Source organism: Nyctibius grandis, chromosome 35 (assembly GCF_013368605.1).
Source record: "Nyctibius grandis isolate bNycGra1 chromosome 35, bNycGra1.pri, whole genome shotgun sequence".
Taxonomy (NCBI): domain Eukaryota; kingdom Metazoa; phylum Chordata; class Aves; order Nyctibiiformes; family Nyctibiidae; genus Nyctibius; species Nyctibius grandis.
Genome location: NC_090692.1, coordinates 383892 through 397577, shown reverse-complemented (window position 1 = coordinate 397577; position 13686 = coordinate 383892). Strand labels below are relative to the sequence as shown.

General features: G+C 71.2%; 1 protein-coding gene across 7 annotated transcripts in view; it reads right to left on the bottom strand.

The window, feature by feature from the left end:
• PDE4A (phosphodiesterase 4A) overlaps positions 1-13686 on the bottom strand; it is an 86752-nt gene that overhangs the window by 18084 nt on the left and 54982 nt on the right. The window contains exons 1-5 of one of the 7 annotated variants that reach the window (XM_068421794.1): positions 5075-5282; positions 2098-2134; positions 1887-1960; positions 1744-1793; positions 795-952 (exon numbers count right to left, since the gene is read on the bottom strand). In XM_068421794.1, coding sequence (XP_068277895.1) covers positions 795-809 — 15 coding nt within the window. In that variant the 5' untranslated portion in view covers positions 810-952; positions 1744-1793; positions 1887-1960; positions 2098-2134; positions 5075-5282. Of the gene's footprint in view, positions 1-794; positions 953-1743; positions 1794-1886; positions 1961-2097; positions 2135-2836; positions 4543-5074; positions 5283-13686 lie in introns of those variants that run through there. The other 6 variants (XM_068421791.1, XM_068421792.1, XM_068421790.1 and 3 more) reach the window with 6 other exon arrangements.

Sequence of the window (13686 nt, the reverse complement as noted above, 5' to 3'; positions counted from 1 at the left end):
TCCCTGTCCCCATTTTCATGTCACAGCGGGGTCCCATCCCTGTCCCCATCCCAGTGTCACAGCAGGGTCCCTGTCCCAGTGTCACAGCGGGGTCCCTGTCCCCTTCCCAGTGTCACACTGGGGTCCCTGTCCCTGTCCTCGTGTCACAGGGGGGTCTGTCCCCATCCCAGTCTCACAGCACGGTCCCTGTCCCAGTGTCACAGCACGGTCCCTGTCCCAGTGTCACAGCGGGGTCCCTGTTGCTGTCCCCATGTCCCAGCAGGGTCCCTGTCCCCATCCCCATACCACAGGGGGGTCCATCCCCATCCCAGTGTCCCAGCAGGGTCCCTGTCCCCATCCCCATGTCACAGTGGGGTCCCATCCCCATCCCAGTGTCACAGCAGGGTCCCTGTCCCCATCCCAGTGTCCCAGCAGGGTCCCTGTCCCCATCCCATGTCCCAGCGGGGTCCCTGTCCCTGTCCCCATGTCACACGGGGGTCCATCCTCATCCCCATGTCACAGCAGGGTCCCATCCAGGTCCCCATCCCAGTATCACAGTGGGGTCCATCCCCATCCCAGTGTCCCAGCAGGGTCCCTGTCCCCATCCCAGTGTCACACTGGGGTCCCTGTCCCTGTCCTCGTGTCACAGGGGGGGTCTGTCCCCATCCCAGTCTCACAGCACGGTCCCTGTCCCAGTGTCCCAGCAGGGTCCCTGTCCCCATCCCAGTGTCCCAGCGGGGTCCCCGTCCCTGTCCCCACCCCCAGGCGCCCCGGGGTCCCCGTCCCCGTCCCCGCTGTCCCCTCCCAGTCCCCACCTTGCTGGTGGCCATCTCGCTGACGGCGCGGTGGGTCTGGAGGGTCTCCAGCTGCTCCAGGCACCAATCCAGCTCCTCCAGCGCCGCCCGCGCCAGCTCCGGCCACGGCCCCGCGGGGGGGGGCTCGGGGCCGCCCGGGACCCCCGGGGCTGGGGGGGCTGGGGGGTACAGGGACCCAATGGGGACGGGGCTGGGACCCCCTGGGGACGGGGCTGGGGGGGCTGGGGGGGGCTGGGGGGGGACAGGGACCCCCTGTGGACGGGGCTGGGGGACCCCCGGGGCTGGGGGGGTGTAGGGGACCCCCCCCCGGGGCTGGGGGGACCCCTCTGGGGACAGGGTTGGGGGGACCCCCTGGGTGGGAGGGCTGGGGGGGTAGGGACCCCCCTGGAGCCAGGGCTGGGGGGGCTGGGGGGCTGGGGGGGGACAGGGACCCCCTGGGGACGGGGCTGGGGACCCCCAGGACTGGGGGGGACTGGGGAGGGGGCAGAGACCCACTGGGGATGGGGCTGGGGGCTGTGGGACCCCCCCCGGGGCTGTGGGGACCCCCCTGGGGACAGGGTTGGGGGGACCCCCTGGGTGGGAGGGGCTGGGGGGGGGTAGGGACCCCCCTGGGGATGGGGGGGCTGGGGGGGTGTGGGGACCCCCCCCGGGGCTGTGGGGACCCCCCCGGGCTGGGGGGGGTGCAGGGACCCCAGGGACCCCCAGGGGTGGGGGGACATGGCTCAGGGGGGGCTGCAGGACCCCCCCCCATGGGGACAAGGCTGGGGGAGACGGGGGCTGCCCGCCCCGTGCCTCAGTTTCCCCCTGTGGGATGGGCCCCCCTTCCCCTTCTCCCAACCCCCCACAGCCCCCCAGACCCCCCCTGACCCCCCCCAGGCCCCCCCCAGGCCCCCCCAGACCCCCACCCCAGCCCCCCCTGACCCCCCTCAGCCCTGACCCCCCCCCTTACCTGAGAGCGTGGCCTTGCAGGGGGGGGGCTGGGAGCCAAGGGGCGACTGCCTGGGGGGGGGGGGGCGAGTCAGGGCTGGCCAGGACCCCCCCCAGGGTCAAAAGGTCAAGGTCAAGGTCAAGGTCAAGGTCAGGGTCACTCACGTGCTGCCCGTGGCGGAGGGGACATTTGCCAGGACGGAGAAGTTGCTGCGGACGCTGCGGAGACTCGCCAGGACCTGGGGGGGGGGGGACATGGGGGGGGTCAGGGTGACACTGGGGGGGTCAGGGACACATTGGGGGGTCAGGGTGACATTGGGGGGGTCAAGGTCACATTAGGGGGGTCAGGGACCCCCGGGGCCCCCCCCAGCCCCACCTGGGCGAAGGGGGTGACGATGAGCTCCTCGGCGTGGCTGGAAGAGAAATGGGGGGGGGGTGTCAGTGGGGGGGGGGGGGGAAGGACCCCTGGGTGCCCCCCACCCATCCTGGGGGGGGACATGGCCCACAGTGGGGGAGGGGAGGGCCCTGGGGGGACAGTGGGGGTCTCCAGGGTGATGGTGGGGGGGTCCTGGGGTATCTGAGGGGTCTGGGGGGTCCCGGGGGGTCCTGGGGTATCTGAGAGGTCCCAGAGGGTCCCAGGGGGTCTGGGGGGATCTGGGGGGTCCCGGGGGCTCCCGGGGGGTCTGGGGAGGTCCCGGGGGGCCCGGGGGGTCCCAGGGGGTCTGGGGGCTCCTGGGGGGTCCCAGGGGGTCTGAGGGGACCTGGGGGGGTCCCAGGAGTGCGAGAGGTGCCAGGGGGTCCCAGGGGGTCCTGGGGGGTCCCAGGAGGTCTGGGGGGATCTGGGGGGGTCCCGGGGGGTCCCGGTGGCTCCCGGGGGGTCCGGGGGGTCCCAGGGGGTCTGGGGGGTCTGGGGGCTCCCAGGGGGTCCCAGGGGGTCTGAGGGGACCTGGGGGGGTCCCAGGAGTGTGAGGGGTCCCAGGGGGTCCCGGGGGGTCCTGGGGGGTCCCAGGAGGTCTGGGGGCGTCTGGGGAGGTCCCGGGGGGTCTGAGGGGTCCCAGGGGGGTCTGGGGGTGTCCCGGGGGGTCCGGGGGGGGGGTCGCGGGGGTCCCACTCACGCCTCGCTGGTGACCGAGGAGGTGCGGGAGCCGCTCTTGGGGGAGGCGTCGCGGTCGCTGTCGGAGCGGTAGAGGAAGGAGCCGCGGCGCGGGGGGGGGGGGCGGCAGCGCGAGCGCGGGGCTGGGCGGGGGGCGCGGGGGGCTGCACCCCCCCGGGGGGGCGACCCCCCCCTCGGGGCTGCGGGGACACGGGGGGGGGACGTCAGGGGTGGGGACAGGGGGGACATCTGCCATCCCCCCCCCCAACCCCCCCCGCATCCCGCACGACACCGGGACAGACCCCCGGGGGGGTGATGGTGGCACTGGGGACATCGCTGGTGGCACTGGGGACGTTGGGGACATCGCTGGTGGCACTGGGGACACGCCCGGCGGTGGCAGTGGCCAGGACACGCTGCCGGACCCTGCTATCAGTGGCTGTGCCAGCCCGCGCCGGTGCCACCACACCCCGGTGCCACCACACCCCGGGGCCACCACGCACTGGGGCCACCACGCACTGGGGCCACCATGTGCACCAGTGGCACTGCACACCAGTGTCACCACACGCACCAGTGTCACTGTGCCCACTGCTGTCACCGCACACACTGGTGTCACCATGTGCACTGGGGCCACCACACACACCAGTGTCACCACACACACACCAGTGTCACCATGTCCACTGGTGTCACCACACCCACACCAGTGTCACCACACCAGTGTCACCATGTTCACTGGTGTCACCACACACACACCAGTGTCACCACACCAGTGTCACCATGTGCACTGGTGTCACCATGTCCACTGGTGCCACCACACACCCCAGTGTCACCATGTCCACCAGTGTCACCGCACACACCAGTGTGACCATGTCCACTGGTGTCACCGCACACACCAGTGTCACCGCATGCACTGGTGTCACCGTGTCCACTGGTGCCACCACACACACCGGTGTCACCGTGTCCACTGGTGCCACCACACACACCAGTGTCACCATGTCCACTGGTGTCATCGCACACACCAGTGTGACCATGTGCACCGGTGTCACCACAACAGTGTCACCACGTGCACCAGTGTCACCATGTCCACTGGTGTCACTGCATGCACCAGGGTCACCGTGTCACCATGTGCACCAGTGTCACCACACCCCGGTGTCACCATGTGCACTGGGGCCACCACACACTGGGGCCACCACGTGCACCAGTGTCACCTCATGCACTGGTGTCACCGCACACACTGGTGTCACCATGTCCACTGGTGTCACCGCACACACTGGTGTCACCACGTCCACTGGTGTCACCGTGTACACCAGTGTCACCATGTCACCACATGCACCAGTGCCACCACACCTCGGTGTCACCATGTCCACTGGGGCCACCACACCCTGGGGCCACCACGTGCACCAGTGTCACCGCACACACCAGTATCACCATGTCCACTGGTGTCACCGCACACCCCAGTGTCACCGCACACACTGGTGTCACCGCGCTGGGCTCCGGCGCGCTGTCACGACATGGGGCCCCGTCACGACATGGGGCCCTGTCACACCCCACGCCAGCACCAGCAGGACCCCCCTGGGCGCAGCAGCACCCATGGGTGGGGGGACCCCAGCTCTGGTAGCCACAGGGCGTTGGGGGGGGGGGACAGGGACAGGGACGGGGGGTCCCGGAGCCCTGGGTGCACCCCCCGGGGTGGGGACCCCCCCGTGCCCCCCTGCCCACCCCCGGGACCCCCCAACACCGGCCCCCCCCCACCGGGACCCCCCCCAATACCGGGACCTCCCCCAGTACCGGGACACCCAATACCGGGACCCCCCAGTACTGAGACCCCCCCCAGTGGGACCCCCCCCACTGCGACCCCCCCCCTTGTCCCCGGGCCCCCCCAAACCAGCCCCCCCCCATCACGGAGGTCCCCAGGACCCCCCTGTACCACCCCCCCCCCCACTTGGGACCCCACTTACCGGCACCCCGAGCCCCCCAACATCACAACCGGGACCCCCCCCCAGTTCGGGGACCCCCCGGTGTGGGTTGAGGACCCACGGGGGGGGGCGGGGGCAGCTTGTCCCCTCCCCCCTCCAACCGTCACCCACTTCCCCCTGGGTGCGGGAGGAACCAGGGTGCCTCCCCCACCCCCCCCGCAGGGACCCGGGGGGGGGTCCCCACGCACCCAGGGGGTGGGGGCTCACTAAGGGACCCCCCCCCACCTTAAACCTGCCCATGGGGGACCCCCCTGACCCCCCCACACCGGGGGGGGGGTCCCCGTTACCTGCCCCGCGTCCCGCGCCGCCGGTCCCGGAGGGTGGGGGGGGGGGCGGCGGGACATGGGGGACCCCCCGGGGGGGGGGGAGTGGGGGGTGGGGGACAGGAAGGTCTCGTCCTCAGCCCCCCCCCACGGTGCCCCCCCCCAGCGGCCCCCCCGCCGCTCCCCGGCCATGGCAGCGGGACGGGACGGGTGAGAGGGCACCGGGGGGGGCACCGGGGGGGGCGGGGTAGGGGGCGGGGAGGGGAGGGGCCGGCCCGGAGCTTCGCGGGGGCGGGGGGGGGGAGGGGATGGGGAGTGCTGAGGCCCCCCCCGGGGGGCCTGAGCCCAACTTGGGGGTCCCTGAGCCCCCCCCAGGGGTCCCTGAGACCCCCCAGGGGGGCCCCGAGTCCAATTGGGGGTCCCTGACCCCAGTTTAGGGGTCCCTGAGCCCCCCCCAGGGGTCCTTGAGCCCCCCCGGGGGTCCCTGCACCCCATCGGGGGTCCCTGAGCCCCCCCGGGGGTCCCCGCACCCTTCCCTGGGGGTCCCCCCCGGCCCCGCTCACCGGGGACCCCCGTGGGCACCTGCCGAGGGGCTGGATGGGGGCGGGGGTGTCCCCCCCCCCCCATTGCCCCCCCCCGGGTGTCCCCCCCCGCCCCATGGGGGTCCCCAGTGTCCCCAGTGTCCCCAGTGACCTCCGGGGGTCCCTGCGCCCCCCGGGCTCACCCCAGAGAGGCCAGTTTGGGGCCGTCCCTGTCACCATACCGTGCCATACCATGCTGTACCGTGCCACACCGTGCCATACCGTGCCATACTGCACCATACTGTGCCATACCGTGCCACACCGTGCCATACCGTGCCATACTGCACCATACTGTGCCATACCGTGCCACACCGTGCCGTACCGTGCCATACCGTGCCATACCGTGCCATACCGTGCCATGCTGCACCATACTGCGCCATACAGTGCCATACCGTGCCATACCGCACCGTACCACACCATACTGTGCCATACCACACCACACCGTGCCGTAACACCCCGCACTGCGCCGTGTCATGCCGTGCCACGCCATGTCATACCCCGCTGGGCCGTGCCGTGCCATACCGTGCCACACCACACCATATTGTACCACACTGTGCTGTACCACACCGCATCACGCTGTACTGCACCATACCGTGCCATGCTGTGCCATACTGCACCGTACTGAGCCATACCATGCCATACTGGGCCATAGCATGCCATACCGTGCCATACGTTTCCATACCACACCATACCATACCATACTGTGCCATAACATGTTATACTGTGCCATACCATGCCATACTGCACCATACCATGCCATACCGTGCCGTACCATGCCATAGTGTGCCATACCACACTATACCATGCCATACAGTGCCGTATCATACCATACCATGTAATACCGTGCCATACCATGACATATTGTGCCATACCATGCCATACAGCGCCATACCACACTATACTGTGCCATACCGTGCCATACCATGCCCTACTGCACCATACTGTGCCATACTGTGCCATACCACACTATACCGTGCCATACGGTGCTGTATCGTACCATACCACACCATACCATGCCATACTGTGCCACACTGTGTCATACCATGCCATACAGTGCCATACCGTGCCATACCATGCCATAGTGTGCCATACCACACTATACCGTGCCATACGGTGCCGTATCGTACCATACCGTGCCATACCATGCCATACCACACCATACCATGCCACACAGCGCCATACCACGCTATACTGTGCCATTCCGTGCCATACTGTGCCATACCATGCCATACCACACCATACCATGCCATACCGTGCCACACTGTGCCATACCATGCCACACCGTGCCATACCGTGCCATACCATGCCATAGTGTGCCATACCACACTATACCATGCCATACCGTGCCATACTGTGCCATACCACACCATTCCATGCCATACTGTGCCATACCATGCCACACCGTGCCATACCATGCCATGCCACCCCACGCCCCACCACCCCGCGCCCCCGGCCGGCCCCGGGGGTGCCCGAGGGGGGTCCCCGCTGTCCCCGCTCCCCCCGGCCGCCGGCGCGGGGTTCCCTCCGGCAGCCGGAGCCAACGTGAGTCACTTCCAGCGGCCGCAGGTGACTCATCCCCCCATCGCCACCGCCACGGCGCCGCCGCCATCACCGCGGCCCGGTCCATTGTTATTAATTTTATTGCCAAAAAGGAATTAACCAGGAGGGATTAATTAGGGCGAGGGCTAATTAATGGCTGCGGGAACCCGGGCCAAGCCTCCGGGAGCCGGCGGTGGCCGGACCCATCGTGGCAGCGCCGCGCTGAGCCGGGCTCCGGCTGCCACCACCACCCCAGTGCGATCCCACCTCGGGGTTCGTTTGGCTTAATTACACTAATTGCTCCAGGAAGGGAGAAGCCCGTAAGGGAGGGTTGGGCCGGGTGCTCCCGGTGCCGGCGGCGGGACGGGGACGCCGGGGAAGGCGGTGGGGGGACGCCGGATCCCACCGACGGGGGTTGATGGGGCACAAGGGGGGGTCTGGCACCCCCAGCCCCACATCTGGGGGGGGTCTGGCACCCCCAGCCCCACATCTGGGGGGTTCAGCCCCTCCGGCACCCCCGGCTTCACCGGGGCGACGCCGGCCCTGCCCGCGCCCCATCGCCCTCCCCAGCCGCTCGCCGCCGCCGCGGGGGGATCTCCGTGGGGGAGGGAGGAAGAGGAGGAGGAGGAAGGAAACGACCCCCCCACCCCCCAATCCCCACCACCTGCCCCCCCCCGGCACACGCTGCCGTCGCGGCACGGCCACAGCCGCCGCCGTCACCCAAAATAAACTTCCCCACCGGCACCGGCGCCGCCCCCCACCCCGCTCCGGGGGTCCCACACCGAGCGCCCCCCCCCCCCCAGTCCGGCCGGGTCCTGGCACCCATCGGTGTGGGGACCCCCCCCCCCCCGCACCCACCGGCACCCAGGGGTCCCACCGGTGGGCAGCACCACTTGCCCCCCGCCATCGGTAGAGCCGGCGGCCACTGGACCCCCCCCAAACCCCACTGGGACCAGTACCGGTACCGGGAGGATACTGGGGGGCTCCGGGGGGGTACCAGGAGGATGCTGGGGGGGTCCCACCTCCGGTACCGGTACTGGGAGGATGCTGGGGGGGGTCACGCCTCCGGTACCGGTACTGGGAGGATGGGTACCGGTACTGGGGGGCTCCGGGGGGGTACCGGGGTGATGCTGGGGGGGTCCCGCCTTCGGTACCGGTACCGGGAGGATGCTGGGGGGGTCCCACCCCCGATACCGGTACTGGGATGATACTGGGGGGTCCCACCCCCGGTACCGGTACTGGGATGATGCTGGGGGCGTCCCACCTCCAGTACCGGTACCGGGAGGATGGGTACCGGTACTGGGGGGCTCCGGGGGGGTACCGGGGTGATGCTGGGGGGGTCCTGCCTCCGGTACCGGTACCGGGAGGATGCCAGGGGGCTCCAGGGGGGTACCGGGGTGATGCTGGGGGTTCCCACCTCCAGTACCGGTACCGGGAGGATGCCGGGGGGCTCCAGGGGGGTACCGGGGTGATGCTGGGGGGGGTCCCGCCTCCGGTACCGGTACCGGGATGATGCCGGGGGGCTCCGGGGGGGTCCCCGCCGCTGTCACCTACCGGTTGCCGGTGCCGGGGGGCCCGTGCAGGGAGGAGGGCCAGGACATGCGGGACTTGCGCAGCCCCGGCCGGTCCCCGGTGTCGACGGCGTCCGCGCGCTCCATGGGCCGGGCCCGGGGCCGGTCGGTGTCGGAGAAGCCGCGGTGGCGGATGCGGATCGGGGTGCGGGGCTGGCGCCAGAGGTGCTGGGGGGGCCGCGGGGTGCTGGGCCCCTCCCGGGGCACCGGCAGCGACAGCGAGAGGCTTTTGCTAGAGTCCGGTACCGGCTCCATCGTCCGCGGGACCGGGAGGGAACCGGGGGGGAACCGGGGACCTCGAGGTGCTGCTGGTGCCGGGGAAGGAGCCGCTCCCGGTGCCGGTAGCGGTGCTGGTGCCGGTACCCGAACCGGTGCTGGTACCGGAGCCGCTCCCGGTGCCGGTACCGGAGGCCGACCCGGACCCGGAGCTGCTCCCGGTGCTGGTACGGCTGCCGGTCCCCGTACCGGTCCCGGTGCCGGTCCCGGAGCCCCCTCCGGTGCCGGTGCCTCCCCGGGTGCCGGTGCCGGTGCCGGTGCCGGAGTCCCCCCGCTGCCGGTGCCTCCCCCGGTGCCGGTCCCTAGCGATGCGCGGTGGCAGAGCCGGGAGCGGCGGCGGCTCTTCCCGGTCCGGGGCTCCGCATGGCCCCGTGCAACCGGTTGGCACCGGGAGGAGGCGCCTCCCGCCGCCGCCGCCGCCGCTGCCGGTACCGCTGCCGGTACCGCCGGTGCCGCCTCTGCGCCCCCGCCCCGGCGCCTCCCCCCGCCCCGGGACCTGCCCCCCCCCCCCGCGGCGGCGGCGGCTCCGCCCCGGGACCCCGCGGACCCCCCCGGTGCTCCCCCCCACGGGGATCCCCCCCCCGGTGCCCCCCCCCCACAGGCGGAATCCCCCCGAGACCCATAAATCCCCCCCCCACTCCCCACCGGGGACCCCCCCGGGACCCCCCCGGGAACCCCCCCCGGTGACCCCCCCAGGGTGGGGGTCCCCAGTGATCACCCCACCCTCAGGAGGGGACACCGGGGGGTCCCCAGCCCTGCCCGGTGCCCCCCCGACACCCCCCATCACCGGGGGGGGGCGGGGGGGTGTCCCCCGTTAATGTCACCCACCCCGGGGAGCAGGCGGGGGGCGGGGGACGCCGATATCCCCCCCCAGGACAATGTCCCCGTCCCTGGCACCGTCCTGGTCCCAGGTGATGCCACCATGGAGGACACTGTCCCCATCCCAGACACTGTCCCCATCCCTGTCACCATCCTGGTCCCAGGCAATGTCCCCATCATGGACAATGTCCCTGTCCTGGGCCACGTCCCCATCCCTGGCACTGTCCCTGTCCCAGAGATGTCCCCATCCCTGGCACCATCCTCGTCCCAGGTGATGTCCCCATGGAGGACAATGTCCCCATCCCAGACACTGTCCCCATCCTGGGCACCGTCCTGGTCCCAGGCAATGTCCCCATCCTGGACAATGTCCCCATCCTGGGCCACATCCCCATCCCTGGCACCATCCTGGTCCCAGGTGATGCCACCATGGAGGACAATGTCCCCATCCCTGGCACCGTCCCCATCCCAGACACTGTCCCCATCCCTGGCACCATCCTGGTCCCAGGCAATGTCCCCATCATGGACAATGTCCCCATCCTGGGCCACATCCCCATCCCTGGCACTGTCCCTGTCCCTGTCCTGGACACTGTCCCCATCCCTGGCACAGTCCTGGTCCCAGGTGATGTCCCCATGGAGGACAATGTCCCCATCCTGGGCCACGTCCCCATCCCTGGCACTGTCCCCATCCCACGGATGTCCCCATCCCACACACTGTCCCCATGGAGGACACTGTCCCCATCCTGGGCATCGTCCTGGTCCCAGGCAATGTCCCCATGATGGACAATGTCCCTGTGCTGGGCCATGTCCCCATCCCTGGCACTGTCCCCACCCTGGTCACCGTCCCTGTCCCAGGGATGTCCCCATCCTGGCCACTGTCCCCACCCCAGGAACTGGCCCCATCCTGGCCACCGTCCCCACCCCAGGCCACGTCCCCATCCCCGTCCCTACCCCGGCCACCGCAGCAGGACCCCCTGCCCAGGGGACACGTCCCAGCCCTGGCACGGTGCCCCCGGTGTCACCGCCCCCCCCCAGTCAAGGCCAGCGCATCCCCCCGGCTCAGAGCGGGGTGTCCCCAGGGAGCCCCGACGCCGCGGTGACGGGCTCAGTGTCCCCCCCGTGTCCCTACCTGGGGGGCTCGGGGCGGGTGACGGGGGCGCAGAGGGGCAGCGTGGTGGGGCGCGGGGGGCCCGGGGGGCTCCGGCGAGCGCGGGCGCTCCGGGGGCTGCCAGGGGGGCACGTGGAGGGTGGCGGAGGGGCGGCGGCGCCCGCGGCGCGGGTCAGGCCCCGACGGCCCCGGAGTGGGGGTGAGGCACCCGGGGGGTGGCGACTCCGGCGGGGGCTGTGAGGAGGGGAGGGGGGGTGTCAGACGGGGCGGTGGGGCATGGCACGGCATGGCACGGCATGGCATGGCACAGCATGGCATGGTATGACATGGCATGGCATGGCATGATATGGCATGGTATGGTATGGTAGCACGTGGTGAGCAAGCCTCACACCACACAGCACGGCACGGCACGGCATGATAAGGTATGGATTGGCACAGCACGGCATGGCACGGTCCAGCACTGCATGGCACAGCATGGCACGGCATGATAAGGTATGGATTGGCACAGCATGGCACAGCGTGGCACAGCACGGCACGGCACAGCATGGCACGGCACGGACAGGGAACCTCACACCACATAGCACGGCACGGCACGGCATGGCACGGTAGGGTATGGATTGGCACGGCATGGCATGGCACGGCACGGGATGACATGGCATGGCATGGCACGGCACCACACGGTGTGGCACGGCACAGCTGGGGAACCTCACACAGCACGGCACGGGATGGCACGGCACGGATTGGCACGGCACGGCACGGTGCCCAGGCAGGAGCCCCTCGCCCTCTGCTGTGGGTGCCCAGGGCCGGGGTACGGAGGGGTCCCCCCCACCCCCCCCCGAACCCCCCGGTGCCCCCCGGTGCCCCCTCACCCTCTCCCCGGGTCCCGCCGCGTCGCTCCGGTTCTTCCTCATGTCCCCCCCCGGTACCGGCGCTCCGGGCGCGGCGGCCACGGGGGGGGCGCGGGGGGGTCCCGCCACGGCCCGGGGGGCTGCGGGGGAGAGCCCGGGGTGAGGGGGAGAGCGTGGAGACCCCCGGTACCCCCGGGTACCCCCCCCGGTAACCCCCGGTACCCTCCGGTACCCCCCATCCTGCAGCCCCGCAGCCACCGGAGCCCCCGGTCCCGCATCCCCGCAGCTCCCGGTCCCGCATCCCCCCGGTCCCGCATCCCCCCAGCCCCCCCCGCAGCATCTCCGGGCTGCAGCCGTTCCCGCACACCGCTCCCGGGGCTCCCTCCGGGGGTACCGGAGTTCCGCATCCCCCTCCCCTTCCCTGCGGCGGGATGCTCGGGGCCGGGGGAGCACCGGCTGGCACCGGGAGCGGAGGGGCTCCGGGAGCGGCGGGGACGGGGCTTCCCCGGTGCCTCCCGGTGCCGCTCCCGGTGCCACCCGGTGCCGCTCCCGATGCCCCTCCCGGTGCCGCTCCCGGTGCCTCCCGGTGCCGCTCCCGGTGCCACCCGGTGCCGCTCCCGGTGCCGTACCTGCCCGGCTCCCGGTGCCGCGGCGCTCCCCGGCATCCACCCGCCTTTGCCTGCGGCGGTGGCAGGAGGCGGCCCCGGTACCGGCCCCGGTGACAGCGGCGGCGGAAACACGGCGGGAGCCGCTCTCCCCCCCCCCAGCCCCGCGCCGGCCCCACCCGTGTGTCTCCCGGCACCGGGAGGGGTGACCCCGGTGTCCCCCGGCACGGGGTGGGGGGGGTGTCCCCGGTGTCCCCCGGTACCGGGCACTCCCGGTGTCCCCAGCACCGCCCCCCCCCGGTACCTCCGTGTGTCCCAGCACCGTGACCCCCTCCAGTGCCCTCACACCCTGGCACGGGGTCCCCGTGTCCCGGTGTCCCCGTGTCCCCCCATGTCCCTCTGTCCCCATGCCCCTGTCCCCACAAGGCACCATGTCCCCGTGCCACCATGTCCCTGTGCCCCCATGTCCCCCATGTCCCAGTGCCACCATGTCCCAGTGCCACCACTTCTCTGTGTCACCATGTCCCTGTGCCCGCCATGGCCCTGTGTGCCCATGTCTCCCCATGTCCCTGTGCCACCATGGCCCTGTGCCACCCTGTCCCCCATGTCCCAGTGCCACCACGTCCCAGGGCCACCACGTCTCTGTGTCCCCGTGTCCCTGTGCCCCCCATGGCCCTGTGTCCCCATGTCCCCCCATGCCCCTGTCTCCATGCCCCTGTCCCTCCAAGGCACCATGTGCCCCCATGTCCCTGTGTCCCCATGTCCCTGTGCCACCATGTCCCAGTGCCACCACGTCTCTGTGTCCCCATGTCCCTGTGCCACCATGTCCCTGTGTCACCGTGTCCCCCATGTCCCAGTGCCACCACGTCTCTGTATCACCATGTCCCTGTGCCCCCCATGACCATGTGCCCCCATGTCCCCCATGCCCCTGTCCCTCCAAGGCACCATGTCCCCTCATGCCCCTGTCCCCGTGTCCCTGTCCCCCCATGTCCCTGTGCTCCCATGTCCCCCCATGTGTCCCCATGTCCCCCCATGCCCCTGTCCCCACACCTCTCTGTCCCCACGGCCCCAGACACGCAGTTTGCAGCTCCCTGTCCCCCCTCCCCGCCCGCAGGCCCCGGGCAGGCCCTGGGGACGCTGCCCCCCTCCCGCCCCTTTTTTATGTGCGTGTCCCTTTAAATCCCGCGCCATCTTTGTGCCGGGCGAGGCGGCAGTACCGGCGCGGCCCTTGCGGGCTCTGCGCATGCGCGACGCCAGGTGGGCGCAACAGGAAGTACGTCAGCACGCCGCGC